We start from the raw sequence: 17,254 nt of genomic DNA, 5'->3' as shown, positions 1-17,254 counted from the left end.
GTGTGCCTTCAGGGCTTTTATTTTCATCTAAGGGGGAATTCCTCGGGGAATGGGTCTGAAAAACAGGAGTGTCAGTAAAAGCCAGCGTTCTATTTGCATTGCCCCTTTGGGATGAATCTGTTCGCTGCAGAGTGCGACCCTTTCCACATCTGAGTGGAACTGCATCCCTGCAGAGCCCCCCTGCTCCCCTACGCGTGCGCGCGCGCACACACACACACACACACACACACACACACACACACACACACACACACACACACACACACACACCCTCAACACCACCCCTTTCCCTATTCCAGTGGTTAAAACCTCATCATTGAGGCACTGCCTGACAAGAAACATTTGAATTAGCTGTCGTCTCTTGTCTGGCTTAAAAATGTCCAGAGTCCAATAAAGTCCTACCCGCACCCCCCCCAATCCCCGACCTCCCCCACCCCCTACATCTCCCCCGCCCCCCCTCACACCAACTCTCCATTTAGCCAAGGTATCTCCTAGGTCTTTCTGAACTTAGTTTGAAATTTCATTGGATTTCCGCTTCATGAGGTGTCAAACTGAAACAGAGGCAGCTCTGCCTCGAGGGGTGACGTTGTCTCAGGGATGTCACTCTGCAGCATTAACATCGGTGCAGAACCTGCAGTATAACTCCATCCTGAGTAAGAACTCCAAGTCACAGGATTGAAGCACAGAGAGAATTGGTGATGGGATGGAGGTGGGAAAGAACTGGGCAGCACAGTGGTTGGCACTGCTGCCTCACAGCGCTAGGGATCCGGGTTCAATTCCAGTTTTGAGGTGACTGTATATAGTTTATACGTTCCCCCCGTGTCTTTCCTCCAGGTGTTCCGGTTTCCTCCCACAGTCCGAAAGGTGTGCAGGTTAGGTGGATCAGCCAAGCTAAATTGCCCCTTAGTGTCCCAAGATGTGTAGGTTAGGTAGATTAGTGGTAAATGCACAGGGTTACAGGAATAGGGCCTGGGTGGGATGCTCTTTTGGAGAGTCAATGCCAATCTGATAGGCTGGACAGCCTCCTTTGGCACTGTAGAGATTCTGTGGGTTAACTGAGTCTGATGCAGACATGAGGGGCCAAATGGCCTCCTTCTGTAACAATTCTGTGACATTTCTTCCACAAACAATGCAAGCTACAGATGCAACCTAAAAAATAAATTCTCTCTACAGGTCACAACACAATTCAAAGGCACTGCGAGGTGCATAGTTTCAAACAAGGCAGTATTGGTTTGTACAGTCGCTGCACTTCAATGTCTGCTACCTTTGTGTTTGACATTGTTCGTGGTTCCAATGGGTCATTCGTCCCCACACACATCATTACACTCGATTGAATGCTGCATCACACTCAGCTGGACAATTTCCACTGATGCTGCTGCTGCAACGTAGAGGAATTGTGTTTGAGTTCCACACTTTTCAGAGGCTTGCTTTTCCTTTCAACTCTCTGTTCTTCTGGCAACATTCAGTTGGAGAGGATGTTACATCGGACTCTGTCTCACAAAGAGAAATGATGGGGCTTTAGATCTTGGCCATTTTTCCACTGAGTCTTATGGACGACTGCACCAAGCTTCAGGACACCCCTCAGCATGTAGACTCCATGGGAAGGCGATGGCCTAGTGGTATTATCGCTAGATTATTAATCCAGGAACTCAGCTAATGTTCTGGGGACCCAGGTTCAAATCCTGCCCACTGTAGATGGTGGAATTTGAATTCATTAAAAAATATCTGGAATTCAGAATCTACTGATGACCATGAAACCATTGTCGGAAAAAATGATCTGGTTCACTAATGTCCTTTAGGGAAGGATATCTGCCATCCTTACCTGGTCTGGTCTTCATGTGACTCCAGGGCCACAGCAATGTGGTTGACTCTCAACTGCCCTCTGAACAAGGGCACCTAGAGTTGGGCAATAAATGCTGGCGTAGCAGTGATGCCCATCTCCCACAAATGAATAAAAAAATCAGGGAGGACTACTTGTTCTGGAGATTTTTATAAAATTTATTCATGGGGTGGGGGTATTGCTGGCTGGAACAGCATTTGTTGCCTTTCCCTAATTGCCCTTGAACTGAGTGGCTTGTTCTTCCATTTCAGAGGGCATTTAAGAGCCAATCACACTGCTGTGACTCTGGAGTCACATGTAGGCCAGTCCGGGTAAGGACGGCAGATTTCCTTCTCTAAAGCACATTAGTGAACCAGATGGGTTTTTCTGACAATCGACAATGGTTTCATGGTCACCAGTAGATTCTTAATTCCAGATCTTTTTTTAGTGAATTCCAATTCCATCATTGGCTGTGGCGGGATTCGAACCCGGGTCCCCGGAACATTAGCTGAGTTTCTGGATGAAGAGTTTGGCGATAATACCACTTGGCAGTGGTATTATCAGTGCACTCATTGGGAGTTTACAAGTATTTTAAAATCCATCTACATTGGCTGGGATTTGTGTAAAGTTATGCCATTTCACCCTTTGCAGTTGTGACTTCCGTTGCTATTATTTTTAAAAAACATTTAGCTGTCACTTATCATGACCTCAGGTAGTCCCAAAGCACTTACACTCAATGAGGTTACTTCTGAAGAGTAATACCTTTTTTTATTCATTCATGGGTTGTGGGCATTGCCGGCTGGCCAGCAGTTACTGCCCACCCCTAGTTACCCAAGGGCAGTTAAGAGTCAACCACATTGCTGTGGCTCTGGAGTCACAAGGACGGCAGACTTCCTTCTGTCAAGGACATTCATGAACCAGATGGGTTTTTGCTAAAATGGACAATGGTTTCATGATCATCAGTTGGCTTTTAATTCCAGATTTTTATTGAATTCAAATTTCACCATCCTGCTGAGATTTAGACCTGAACCCCCAAAGGATTACCCTGGGTCTCCGGTTCAGTGACAATATCATTGCTCCATGGCATCTCCTATGGTTTTGCAGCAGTGTTGGTCTTTGCCTTCATAGGAATGAGTAGTACAGCACAGAGCCTGTGGGGTGAGTTGCTATGCTTTGGAGAGAGGCAGCTTACAGGCTCGTGCTTCCACTCGCACTCCACCCTTCCCGATACCTCTCCTGAGGCCATCCCTCAGGTCCCTGGCCTCCATGAAGAAGTTGATAGGGAGGGTTGTCCTCACCTCTGGCCAAGCTTGCTTTGGTACTGGTTCCAGCACCCTGGCAATGGAATGACCTACTCAGTGACTTTGACAGACTGCTCAGAGCAGCTTTCTGACAGCAGCTGCCATCTTCTTTCATTGTAAACAGGAGCTTTGGAATACCAGACCTGTGAATGCTGTGTAATCGAGTAGAGCAGCATAAAAATAGGAACAGGAGAAGCCCTTTTGGCCCTTCATGTCTGCTCCACCATTCATTAAAATCATGGCTAATCATCCTACTCAATAGCCTGATCCTGCATTTCCTCCCTAATCCTTTGATCCCCTTCACCTCAAGCACTAAATCTAACTGCTTCTTGAAAACATACAATGTTTTGGTCTCTACTACTTCCTGTGGGAGTGAATTCCACAGGCTGACTACTCTCTGGGTGAAGAAATTTCTCCTCACCTCAGTCCTAAATGGTTTACCCCTTATCCTTAGGGTGTGACTCCTGATTCTGGACACCTCCACCATCAGGAACATCCTTCTTGCACCTACCCTGTCTGCTCCTGATCGAATTTTATAGGTTTCGATGAGATCAAAATGGAGAGATGGTTTGGATGCTAAGGAAATTAAGGGGTGTGGTCGGAGGTCTTTTGATTTGATTTGATTTATTATTGTCACATGTATTAACATAGAGTGAAAAGTATTGTTTCTTGCGCGCAATACATTCAAAGCATACAGTTCATAGAGAAGGAAACGAGAGAGTGCAGAATGTAGTGTTACAGTCATAGCTAGGATGTAGAGAAAGATCAACTTAATGCAAGATAAGTCCATTCAAAAGTCTGACAGCAGCAGGGAAGGAGCTGTACTTGGGTCGGTTGGTTCGCGATCTCAGACTTTTGTACCTTTTTCCCCAAAGGAAGAAGGTGGAAGAGAGAATGTCCGGGCTGCTTGGGGTCCTTAGTTATGCTGGCTGCTTTGCTGAGACAATGGGAAGTGTAGGCAGGGTCAATGGACGGGAGGCTGGTTTGCGTGATGGATTGGGCTACATTCACGACCTTTTATAGTTTCTTGCGGTCTTGGGCAGAGCAGGAGCCCATACCAAGCTGTGATATAACCAAAAAGAATGCTTTCTATGGTGCATCTGTAAAAGTTGGTGAGAGTCGTAGCTGACATGCCAAATTCCCTTCGACATCTGAGAAAGTAGAGGCATTGGTGGGGACTGTGGGAGGAAACTGGAGCACCCGGAGGAAACCCACACAGACACAGGGAGAATGTGCAAACTCCACACAGACAGTGATCCAAGCCGGGAATTGAACCCAGGCCCCTGGCGCTGTGAGGCAGCAATGTTAATCACTGTGCCACCGTTTGTGAAGATGTTCTGGGTTGCTAACCTTCACATGTGTACAGTTCCACTTGACTCAGATGTGACTGAAACTCGACGCTGGCAAGAACTCCTTACTTTTGGAAGATGCAGGAAGGATAAAGGTGTAAACAGGCAAAGTTTTTGAAGGTGTATGAATGTTGAAGGTGTGTGAATGTTGGCGATGCCAGCTGGTAGGTTGTATAATGGATACACACCTCATGAAAAGAAAGACTTTGGCCAGAATCTTACCATTGTTCACTCCGGTAGGATTTTCCCATCCTGCCACAGTGAACAGAGATTTGGCTGGCCACCAAATTCTTCAACGTTGCTGCAGTGGGAGCACGGCATGGATGGTGCCCTGTGCATTTATATAGTGCCTCTCATGATCACTGGATGTCTGGAAGTCAGTGACATACTTTTGGTAGTGTAGTCACTGTTGTAATGTAGGAAATGACGTGACCTCAGACATTTGTATGTTTTTCACTCACCTGACGAAGGGGCAGAGTCCCGAAAGCTAGTGGCATTTGCTACCAAATAAACCTGTTGGACTTTAACCCAGTGTTGTGAGACTTCTTACTGTAATGTAGGAAACACAGCAGTCAGTGTGCAGTCAACAAATTATTACAAACGCCAATGTGACAATGGTCAGATAATCCTCTTTTTGTGAAGCCTATTGAAGGATAAATATTGGAAAGAACACTACCCCTTTACCCTTCAAGACAATGCCTTGGGATCTTTTACACCCACCAGTCGAGAAGGGGGACCTTGGTTTATTGTCTCATCTAAAAGGTAGCACCTCTGACAGTATAGCACTCCCTCATGTATTCTACCAGGATGTTGGCCTCAATCTTTGTGCCCAAGCCCTGGAATGGGACTGGAACCTGGTGACTAAGAGGCCGAGTGTGCTGCCAACTGAGCCGTGGCTGGCACTCTGTACCATCTTTGTTATGTCTGATCCTGGTAGCAGGCAGCCGATGATCCCCAGTGACTGGTCAAGCAAAACCATTGCTGGGAGGAGCAGTACTAATTCATCAACCTCGGCCAGATGACCAGTGGGTGCACTCATTTTGACTCCGTACTGGTAGGGCCCGAAAATCGCAATTCAAGCAATCCAATCGCCAACACATATCGAGACCAGGACGGAAGGCAATTTGAATATGCCCCCTGTAGTTGAATAGCCCTAGTGGCCAGGCTGCCAGTGGCTGGGAGATGGTACTTCAGTGAGATGTCAGGAGCTGAGATGTTGCAAATCTAATTGGTATTAATGTTTAGCATTGTTTAAAATAAAATGGTATCACATTGTTTGGAAAACCAGTTGGTGTCTTCAGGAAGGAAGAAAGGATAACACAAAAAAACACAAGGAAACAGCCCATCTATTGATTACAGCCCAACCTAGAATGAGGGCGGCACAGTGGTCAGCACTGCTGCCTCACAGCGTCAGGGGCCCGGGTTCGATTCCCAGCTTGGGTCACTGTCTGTGTGAAGACTGCTCATTCTCCCCGTGTCAGCGTGGGTTTCCTCCGGGTGCTCCGGTTTTCTCCCACAGATGTACAGGTTAGATGGAGGGGGAATAGCTAGGGTAAATGCATGGGGTTTTGGGGATCAGGCCTGGGTGGGATCACAGTTGGTGCTGGCTCGATGGGCCGAATGGCCTCCTGCACTGTAGGGATTGTATGAATTATTAACCAAAGAGATTCAGGATCGCAAGGGGTTAATATTTCTCAATGTTGAAGCATATTCGGGCAAACCCCCCACTAACGGTAATGTATGTAGCTTTTACAGCAAGCAATGATCATTTAAAATTCATTAATTCCGGCAGCTGCGTCTTCGAAAGTTCCTGATGCAGCAGATGGGAGAAGTGCTCCGTAAGGGAACACTGAGAGGCTCTCTGCTGCGCCTCCATCTGCTCGAGTACCGATAAATCAGTGCTGAGTTAAAATGGGTGGGTGCGATGTCGACAGCAATTGCACTCCGCTGGCTCAGGGGCAGGAACGGTAAAACACGGTTTTGTCTCTTCCGCCCCAGCCTATTGCCGGGTCACTGCGGTGTTTGCTGCTGGTTTTCCAGTGCCGTTTGGCAATGCTGCCACTGACCTGGGCAGGAGGAAGAGCACAGATTTTCGCCTCTGTTATTGCTCCTGTCTCTCTGTCCAGAAGTTGCTGCCGTCTATTGCAAGGGTTCAGTTGTCGCAGATTGTGGTAGAAATAATAGCATCACTTCAGTGCAGAAGGAGGCCATTTGGCCCATTGAACCTGCACCCACAATAATCCCATCCAGCCCAACCCGTATCTCCATGTATTTACCCTACTAATCTCCCTGACACTAAGGGCCAATCTCCCTTACCCGCACATCTTTGGATTGTGGGAGGAAACCGGAGCACCCGGAGGAAACCCACGCAGGTGGTCACCCGAGGCAGGAATTGAACCTGGGTCCCTAGCACTGTGAGGTAGCAGTGATAGGTTGACTGGCCCTGTTAAGTTGCCTATTTGTGTGAGAGGGACCAGGAGAGTAAATGTGTAGGGTTGCGGAGAAAGGACCTGGTTGGGATTGTTTTTGGTGCAGGCTTGATGAGCCGAATGGCCTCTTTCTGCACTGCAGGTTCTATGATTCTATGAACAAGGGGGTGAAAGGTTATCGGGGGTAAGTAGGAATGCGGGGTCGAGGTTACAGTTAGATCAGCCATGATCTTATTGAATGGCAGAGCAGGTTTGATGGGCCGAGTGGCCTATCACTGCTCCTAATTTGTATGTTTGTATGTTCTTTGTGGGTTAGTTTAAAACAGGAGATCCCGACTGCCCAACTCCCTTTATATTTCTCTCAGATCTTATTTCTGTTGGCTTGACTGGAAGTTTGACATCAGGAGAGGTGCGAAGGGGGCTGCCAACTGGTTATAGCCTGTTTTTACAATGTTAATGTAACCCCCATTGAATTGAAGGCAGGCCTGGCAGAGAAACAATCTCAACTTAAATCACCTGGTTTCTCCTCCGTGCTGGTTCAGAAGAATTGGGATTCCATTGGCTGGGAAGAGGATTGAATAGCCTCCTTCCCATTCAACAGAAAACGCAAACTAACAGCCACATCAGCTGTTACCACGTTATTGTCTCATCTCTAATGTTCTTCTTTCCAACAATGTTGACCACTTTCTGAGGCGGTCACCATGAGACCGCAATGTCCTAGCCAAGTGACGTGCTAGCCCCGATTGGGAGTGTTGGCAGATTTTGAAATTGCCACAGTAAAGCTTAGTTCCTCGGCTGGACGCAGTGCTCAGGGACCCTAGACCATTTTCCCTCCTAACCCAGGGAGTGCTGAAACCCATCATAGTGCCTGTCGCACCGCCCAGCACACACTGGGGAGATAAAGGCAAAATACTGCGGGTGCTGGAATCTGAAACAAAAACACAAAGTACTGGAAAATCTCAGCAGGCCTGACAGCTTCTGTGGAGAGAGAATAGAGCCAATGTTTCGAGTCTGGCTGACTCAATCCATTCTCTCTCCATAGATAATGTTTATTTATTGGTGTCACCAGTAAACTTACATTAACACTACAATGAAGTCACTGTGAAAATCCCCTTGTTACCACACTCTGGCGCCTGTTCGGGTACACTGAGGGGAAGCTTAGCTTGACCAATGCACTGAACCAGCACGTCTTTCGGACTGTGGGAGGGAAACTGGAGCACCCGGAGGAAACCCACGCACACAGAGAACGTGCAGATAGTGATCGAGGCCGGGAATTGAACCTGGGTCCCTGGTGCTGTGAGTCAGCAGTGCTAACCATTGTGCCACCTTGCTGTCAGACAGACTGAGGAGGATTGAAGCTGGCACATTTCTCTGACTGTACAGCTCAGCTAAAGGAGAGGAACTTACTGAGCCACTGATGCATCATAATATTTGACTTCCCCTCTCACATCAAGTTGCCAACTTCCTAACCACAAAATCCATCAGAATGAGGGAGGACTTGTCTGTGACACTTGATTTAAAGCATATGTAACTCAGGGGAGTTAGGGATTTGATTTAAAATGCTCCAACTACCTAAAACCGTGACACACAATCCTCATTTTAATCTCAATTTCAGATCGTTTTAATCAGTCAGTGTGAGTTAGTTTACGGCAAGTTCAGGCACAGGGATTTGAATGCCACATTATTTTTATGCGTCACACCAGGTGTTCGACAAGGGAACAAAGCAGCTTCGATGCTCACTGGCAAATGTTACCTGGGCAAGTGTTCTCCTGCGGACTCTTCTCCAACACCTCCACCCCCTTTACACACACACCCTCAGTAGAAATCAGTAGAGTTTATTGAAGATTTGACATTAAGCTTAGGCTACTGAGAGATGTGTATCTCCTCATCTTCTCCAGCCAGGCTGAACTGTAGGGTGCCAATGTTTCCATCGACGTGTGGACAGGTCTTGCATCACTAGTAATGCCAATAAAGGAAGCTTACGAGATTTACCTAAAGATGGGAAGATCTGGGTGAAGTTGTGAGTTTGGGCAGCACGGTTAGTATTGCTGCCTTATAGCAGCAGGACCCGGGTTCAATTCCGTGACTGTCAGTGTGGAGTTTGCACAGTCTTCCCTTGTCCACGTGGATTTTCTCAAGGGACTCCGGTTTCCTCCCACACTCCAAAGATATGCAAAGTAGGTGGATTGGCCATGCTAAATTGCCCCTTGGTGTCCCAAGATGTATAGGTTAAGTGAGTTGGCCATGCTAAATTGCTCCTTAGTGTCCCAAGATATACAGGGTAAGTGCATTGGCCACACTAAATTTCCCCTTAGTGTCCTAAGGTGTATAGGTCAGATAGGTGGGTTGGCCATGCTGAATTGCCCCTTAGTGTCCCAAGATGTATAGGTTAGGTGGATTGACTATGTTAAATTGCCTCTAATGCCCCAAGATGTATAGGTTAGGGGGATTAGGAATTATGAGGATTGTGTGGATGGAAGGGAGTTGGGGTGGTTTTAGGCCTGGATAGATAGGATTCTGAGTCAGTGCAGACTTGATGGGCTGACAGGCCGTCTCCTGCGCTGAAGGGATTCTGATTCATGAATTTGGCATATACAGTGTTGGAGTTAGTTGTGGAAAACCATTGGTGAGCTGCTATTGGCACTTGTTGAATTGGCTCTTGAGTTGATTTGAATGGAGAGGTTGCAGCCAATGGCTGTGTCACTCTGCACTGCAATGGTAGATAGAAATGAACCAACCTTAGTTACCCTAGCACACAAATCATGTTTATTCTTGTCTATGCGGAGGCAGCACTGGATTTACCAACTCAACTTTTGACCCACTTAGACTTGTGGAGCCGGTTCAGCGTATTTGACGTCACAGTGATGCCCAGTTGTAATCTCTGGCATTGAAGACCCAAAATTAGCATAATTGCAAAACCTGAATGCGCGAAAAGTGGTCTCCCTCTCTCCGGTTCTCATCATTGAGAGTGGCAGTGCCTAAATTAAAGTAAATGAGGGGGTCGGGGGGGGGCTGGGGAGGCGGGGGTTGTCACAGTGCCAGTATTTGCAACCATGGATTTTTAATGGAAATTAAAAACCTTTATATATTGAATTCATTATTGGAGGTAAAATTGAATAGGTGAGGCAGCAATGAGGATCTGACCCATTGTACACGTTGCTCTGTAACGATATGCAGTGGTAGTGTAACGATTTTCCAAAAGGCAGAACATGTGTAGTTTTAATATTTTGACAGTTTATTCAAATTGGACATACGAGGATGTGACTTCCTCCTATGGGGGGGCGGGGGGGGGTGGGGGGGGAAATCGTTTTAAAAATCGGTCAGTGCACAACTGACTTCTGTGCTGGTGGAGGGGGGTAATACAACACCCATCCCGTTGTAAAATTTAGCGCATTAAAAGAAAGAAGATATGTGCTTGTTTGATTTTGATTTGATTTGATTTATTATTGTCACATGTATTAGTATATAGTGAAAAGTATTGTTTCTTGCGTGTTTTACAGACGAGATACACTGTTTATAGAGAAGGAAAGGAGTGCTGAATGTAGTGTTACAGTCACAGTTAGGGTGTAGAGAAAGATCAACTTAATGCACGGTAATTCCATTTAAAAGTCTGATGGCAGCAGGGAAGAAGCTGTTCTTGCCATTCACAACCTCAGTACGTCCCAAAGTTCTTTATAGCTAACGACGTATCTTGAAGCAAAAGCAGAAAATACTTTAAAATCTCGGTGGGTTTGACAGCGTCCGTGGAGAGAGAATCGAGACAATGTTTCTGAGTCAACTCTGACGAAGGGTCAGCCAAACTCAAAACACTGGCTCTATTCTCTCTCCACAGATGCTGTCAGACCTGCTGAGATTTTCCAGCATTTTCTGTTTTTGTTTCAGATTCCAGCATCTGCAATAATTTGCTTTAGTCTAAGTACCTTGAAGTGTACGCGTTGCTGTAACATGGGCACAGCAAACTCTGACAGGCATTGACATGAGTCACAGCCAGGTAATCTTAGAGACTGTTAATTGTGGGATGAATATCGGTCTGGCCACCCAAGGAGGATTCCCCGTCTTCTTCAAAATAGAATAAGAAGTCTCACTACACCAGGTTAGAGTTCTGGACACTAACCTGAGTCCTGGACGCTAACCTGAGTCCTGGACGCTAACCTGAGTCCTGGACGCTAACCTGAGTCCTGGACTCTAACCTGAGTCCTGGACGCTAACCTGGTGTAGTGAGACTTCTTACTGTGTTTACCGCAGTCCAACGCCAGCAGCTCTACTTCAAAATAGAAGCCAGGCTCAGCTGGGAGAGCAGACTGAACACCTCATCTGAAAGGTGGCACTTCTGATGGGTGCAGTTAGTAATGCACTGGGAATTTTTGATTTGATTTATTATTGTCACATGTATTAGGATACAGTGAAAAGTATTGTTTCTTCCGCACTGTATAGACAAAACATACTATAGAGTGCAGTAAAAAGTCTCACAACACCAGGTTAAAGTTCAACAGGTTTATATGGAATCACAAGCTTTCGGAGCACTGCTCCTTCATCAAATTGAGTGGAGAGTACATAGAGAAGATAAAAAGAAAGAAGAGGGCGCAGAATATATTGTTGAGTCCATTCAAAAGTCTGACAGCAGCAGGGAGGAAGCTGTTCTTGAGTCGGTTGGTATGGGATCTCAGACTTTTGTATGTTTTTCCCAACAGAAGAAGGTGGAAGAGAGAATGTCCGGAGTGTGTGAGGTCCTTAATTATGCTGGCTGCCTTTAAAGCCAATGGATGGGCAGCAGTTTTCCGTGATGGACTGCTTTATGTTCACAAACCTTTGTAGTTTCTTGTGGTCAGAGCAGGAGCGATACCAAGCTGTGATACATCCGAAAAGATGCTTTCAATGGTGCATCTGTAAAAATTAGTGAGAGCCGTAGTGGACATGTTGAATTTCCTTAGCCTCCTGAGAAAGTAGAGGTGCTGATGGACTTTCTTGGGAGTATGAAAATAGATAAGTCCCCTGGGCCGGATGGGATTCACCCTAGGATTCTCTGGGAGGCTAGGGAGGAGATTGCAGAGCCTTTGGCTTTGACCTTCATGTCGTCATTGGCTACAGGTATCGTGCCGGAAGACTGGAGGATAGCAAATGTTGTCCCCTTGTTCAAGAAGAGACCATCCTGGGAATTATAGTCTGGTGAGCCTTACTTCTGTTGTGGGCAAAGTTTTGGAAAGAATTATAGGAGATAGGATTTATAATCATCTAGAGAGAAATAAATTGATGAGGGATACGCAATACGGTTTTGTGAAGGGTAGGTCGTGCCTCACAAACCTTATCGAGTTTTTTGGAAAGGTGACCAAAGAGGTGGATAAGGGTAAGGCAATTGACATGGTGTATATGGATTTTAGCAAAGCGTTTGATAAGGTTCCCCATGGTAGGCTACTGCAGAAAATGCAGATGCATGGGATTGAGGATGATTTAGCAGTTTGGATCAGGAATTGGCTAGCTGATAGAAGACAGAGGGTGGTGGTTGATGGGAAATAGTCAACCTGGAGTTCAGTTACAAGTGGTGCACCTCAGGGATCTGTTTTGGGGCCATTGCTGTTTGTCATTTTTATAAATGACCTAGATGAGGGTGTAGAAGGATGGATTAGCAAATTTGCTGATGACACCAAAGCCGGAGGAGTTGTAGACAGTGAGGATGGATGTTACAGTTTGCAGAGGGATGTAGGTAAGCTGCAGAGCTGGGCCGAGAGGTGGCAAATGGAGTTTAATGCAGAAAAGTGTGAGGTGATTCACTTTGATAAGAGTAACAGGAGTACAGAATATAGGGCTAATGGAAGGATTCTTGGTAGTGTCAACGAGTAGAGATATCTCGGGGTACATGTGCATAGATCCCTGAAAGTTGGCACCCAGGTTGATAAGGTTGTTAAGGCATATGGTGTGTTAACTTTTATTGGTAGAGGGATTGAATTTCAGAGCCGTGAGGTCATGTTGCAACTGTACAAAACTCTGGTGCGGCCGCACTTGGAATATTGCGTACAGTTCTGGTCACCGCATTTTAAGAAAGATGTGGAAGCATTGGCAAGGGTGCAGAGGATAGGCTGAGGGACTTGAGGTCATTTCCATTAGAGAGAAGAAGGTTAAGAGGTGACCTGATTGAGGCATACAAGATGATCAGAGGGTTAGATAGGGTGGACAGTGAGAGCCTTTTTCCTCGGATGGTGATGGCTAACACGAGGGGACATAGCTTTAAATTGAGGGGTGGTAATTATAGAATGGATGTCAGAGGTAGGTTCTTTACTCAGAGGGTAGTAAGGGCGTGGAATGCCCTGCCTGCAGCAGTTGTGGACTCGCCAACTTTCAGGGCGTTCAAACGGTCAGTGGATAGGCATACGGATAACATTGGATTAGTTTAGGTTAGCGGGTCATTAGATTGGTTCCACTGGTCGGCGCAACATCGAGGGCCAAAGGGCCTGTACTGCGCTGTAATATTCTATGTTCTATTCTTAACTGTAATGTCCCCATGGGGGTAACCAGGACTGGTTGTTGGTGACCTGGACACCAAGAAACTTGAAGCTCTTGACCATTTCCACTTCATCACCATTGATGTGGACAGGGGAAGTCCTCCATTATGCTTTCTGAAGTCAGCAAGCTTGAAAATGGAGTTGTAGCAGAATTCGGCCACACAGCCATAAGTGTATAAGGAGTACACAGCTTGTGGGGCACCGGTGTTGAGGATAATTGTGGAGGAGGTGTTGTTACCTATCCTTACTGCTTGCAATCTGTGGATGAGGAAGTCTAGGACCCAGTCACAGAGGGAGGAGCCCCTGAGCCCTAAGTTAGAGTTGGGAGGTGTGTTTTGTTGGGATAATGGTGTTGAAGACTGAGCTGTCGTCAATAAATAGGAATCTGGCATAATCTGTCATTCTCTGTAGGATTTTCCAGGCATTCCCACCTATGGCTCCTGCCATCCAGCAGCGGAGGGTGTGAACAATGGGAAACCCATTGACAGAAGATCCTGCCGCTGGCCCACCGTGGGTGGTCACCACCACCACAAAACATGCCGCGGGAGGGCAGAGAAAATCCTGCCCGTGAGTTTTCAACTCAATCGCTGCAATGGAGTCCCCACTCCTCCGAGTTAGAGGCAAGTGCGGCATGGCTAACACCAAGTTGGAATTATACCTCTTGGTGTAACCACAGGGTTGGGATCTAAATACGCTAGGATGAACAAACAACATTGCAGGTGCTGAGTGGCCTAACCAAACAAATCAACAGGTTGTCGAGATAAAAAGCATAAAGACAAACATCCCTGTGTTGTTTTATCACCATGATGGCTCACTTACTCTCTGCCATTGTGAAGGTGGAGCTCCAGGAGACAGATGCAGCTTTGTGTTTTTGCTCTGAGTTGGTTCAGGCTTCATTTCCCGTGGATTTCCCATGGATTTGCTTGTTTAAGGAAGTTTGCGAAACATTGGAATTTGATAAGGGAGGCCACCAAGAGGTCAAAGAGAGCAACGATTTCAAAGGTGCTAGTGTTTGTATGAATGGATCCAGGTGTCAGCATTTAAAAGGGCTTGATTAGTTCACTCAATATACTTTTACTGGGCAGGCTTTACATTTGAAAGCAGGGGCTTGTACTGTGCAAGTGACGGAGGAAGAGGTTTAAGCCAAAGAACCGCATGGCTAAAAGAAATACAACAGAGATTAAAGCTGAAGCTTTTATTTATCATCAGAAGTGCTTTTGTTGCTTTTTGTTTCTTCATTTCTCCCCTGCAGTTTGTTGCTTCATGTAACTGATTCAGGCAGCACGGTGGCACAGTGGTTAGCACTGCCATCTCACAGTACCAGGAACCCGGGTTCGATTCCTGGTTTGGGTCACTGTTGGTGCTGACTCTACACATTCTTCCCTGTGTCTTTGTGGGTTTCCTCCAGGTGCTCCAATTTCCTCTCACTGTTGGAAAGATGTGTTGGGTGGATTATGGCGACTAGGAGATTCTCACACTAACTTCCTTGCAGTGTTAATGTAAGCCTGCTTGTGATGATAATAATAACAGATAAACTTTAACTTTGATATTGTCAGACTGAATAAACTTTGTTAAAGCTCAACCTCACACTTTTCTGACTTTTCACCAGAACTGTTCTGAGACCGTTCTTGTCCCAGTGATCAACCACTTCCTGCCTATTGTCGTGTCAAAGAACAAAGAAAATTACAGCACAGGAACAGGCCCTTCGGCCCCTCCAAGCCTGCACCGACCATGCTGCCCGACTGAACTAAAACCCCCTACCCTTCCGGGGACCATATCCCTCTATTCCCATTCTATTCATGGATTTGCCCAGATGCCCCTTATATGTCACTGTTGTATTTGCCTCCACCACCTCCCAAGGCAGCGAGTTCCAAGCACCCACCACCCTCTGTGTAAAAAACTTGCCTCGTACATCTCCTTTAAACCTTGCCCCTTGCACTTTAAACCTGTGCCTCCTAGTTATCGACTCTTCCACCCTGGGAAAAAGCTTCTGACTATCTGTCCATGCCCCTCATAATCTTTTAGAAACCTATCAAGTCACCCCTCAACCTCCGTCATTCCAGTGAGAACAAACCAAGTTTCTCCAACTTCTTCTCATAACTGATGCCCTCCATCCTCATAAACTTTTTATTATTATTATCCTACTGGTTTGGTATTCCAGATAGCTGCTGGCCACATCATCCAGAGAATCCCAGGGTAAATCCCATCAGGGCAGTGCTGAGAATTTGAATTCAATTAAAGACAATCTGAAAATCTAGAGGTAGTATCAGTCGCAAAGTGGCCTTTAAGTTTTTGTTGCTAAAAATCCAATTACTTACGATAATGTCCATAAGGGAAATGAACCTGCTACCTTTCCCAATCCTATATGTGAGGTCTGTCTGACAACCTTGTGGTTGATCCTTGAACTGTCCTTTCGCAAAGTTGTGTCAATCAGTTGTCAGCAGTCCAAGAAAACATTCGCTGCCACCTTGTGAGGTGACAAAGATGGCCGATTTTTTTTTTCATTCATTTGTGGGACACATCTCCAAAGATGTATGGGTTAGGTTGATTGGCCATTGGCTAAATTGACCCCAGTGCCAAGGGAATTAGCAGGGTAAATGTGTGGGGTTACAGAAATGGGCCTGGGTAGAATTGTGGTCAGTACAGACTCAGTGGGCTGAATGGCCTCCTTCTGAACTGTTGGGATTCAATGGTCATCGCCAGCATTTATTGACCATCCCTAGTTGCCTTTGAACTTAGTAGCTTGCTGGGCTATTTCAGAGGGCAGTGGAGAGTCACATTGCTGTGGCTCTGGAGTCATATGGAGCCCAGACCAGGTGGGGACGGCAGATTTTCTTCCCCAAGGGGATATTCGTGAATGGTTTCATGGCCATCAGTAAATTCTTAAATTCCAGACATTTTTTATCAAATTGGAATTCCTCTATCTATCGTGGTGGAATTCGAGCCTGGGTCCCAGAACATAAGCTGAGTTTATGGAATATTAGTTTAGCGATAATACCACTGGGCCATCGCTTCTGCCTAATAAAGGGTAGGCTTGCCCGACAAAGCCCACATCCTGAGAATTTGATGCTGTCAGTTCCTGAACTGTCAATCTTTTACGAAGGAATGTGGTTGGAAAGTTTTAGAGCAGCTACAGGTTGGATAAGCATGCAGGGGATGCGAGTGGGGATTTGTTATTGTGATCTCGTGTCACTGTCAACAGTGTACTGCACCAGCTCAGCAGCCGAGCTACCACAGGCAGTGGCCTCTTGTCTCTCACATTCTTCTTGTGTAACTTTAACATAACAACGCACTCAGGCCAGTTTGCAGAGGGGCCAGATCTACAAATGTATAAATGGCCAGAGAGCAGGATTTCCATAATGTGGTGGGGGCTGTTAAGGATGTACCTTTGACAAGTGGGAACAGCGACTGAAGAGAGGGAGTGGGGCAGTGTTTGGAGGATTAACACATTTCAATGTCCTTGTCTTTCCCCAGAGTAAATCAGTCTCTCCCTCAGAGAGTGTACGGGCTGAAGACAAGCACAGAGGTTCCCTCGACTACAGCACTGATGGCAAGAAAAGGAAATGTGACGACAAAGACTCGGTGGGACATTACGTATGTTAAAGAGTTCACATCATATTGGCAGCTTGATAGTTACAGCGTTGAGCAGGCGACTTGAACTTGAATCTCAATCTCGTACCAGTCTCTGGAGGGCAGGTTCAGATGACTTTTGAATAAAAATATCCAGTTCTTTTCCCCACTATCCCCCTGAGATACCAGGAGGTTTCCTGTGGCATTGTTTGCTGTGAATCAGAGCATATAGTGATTTATAACAGTAGGGGCCTTGTCAACAAGCTGCAATGATGAAAATGTGACGAGA

The 17,254-nt window shown here is 46.3% G+C and overlaps 1 protein-coding gene across 5 annotated transcripts in view; it reads left to right on the top strand.

Annotated features, from left to right (window-relative positions):
• The window catches only part of LOC145358766 (transducin-like enhancer protein 4), a 204,940-nt gene that overhangs the window by 142,582 nt on the left and 45,104 nt on the right, over positions 1 to 17,254 (top strand). For 4 of the 5 annotated variants that reach the window (XM_080213033.1, XM_080213030.1, XM_080213029.1 and 1 more), the window contains exon 9: positions 16,870 to 16,989. In XM_080213033.1, coding sequence (XP_080069159.1) covers positions 16,870 to 16,989 — 120 coding nt within the window. The remainder of the gene's footprint in view (positions 1 to 16,869; positions 16,990 to 17,254) is intronic. The other variant, XM_080213032.1, reaches the window with a different exon arrangement.

This window comes from Carcharhinus amblyrhynchos, chromosome 26, assembly GCF_965287045.1.
Source record: "Carcharhinus amblyrhynchos chromosome 26, sCarAmb.v2.hapA, whole genome shotgun sequence".
In the NCBI taxonomy this organism is placed as follows: Eukaryota; Metazoa; Chordata; class Chondrichthyes; order Carcharhiniformes; family Carcharhinidae; genus Carcharhinus; species Carcharhinus amblyrhynchos.
This window is presented reverse-complemented; position numbering and strand designations above follow the sequence as displayed.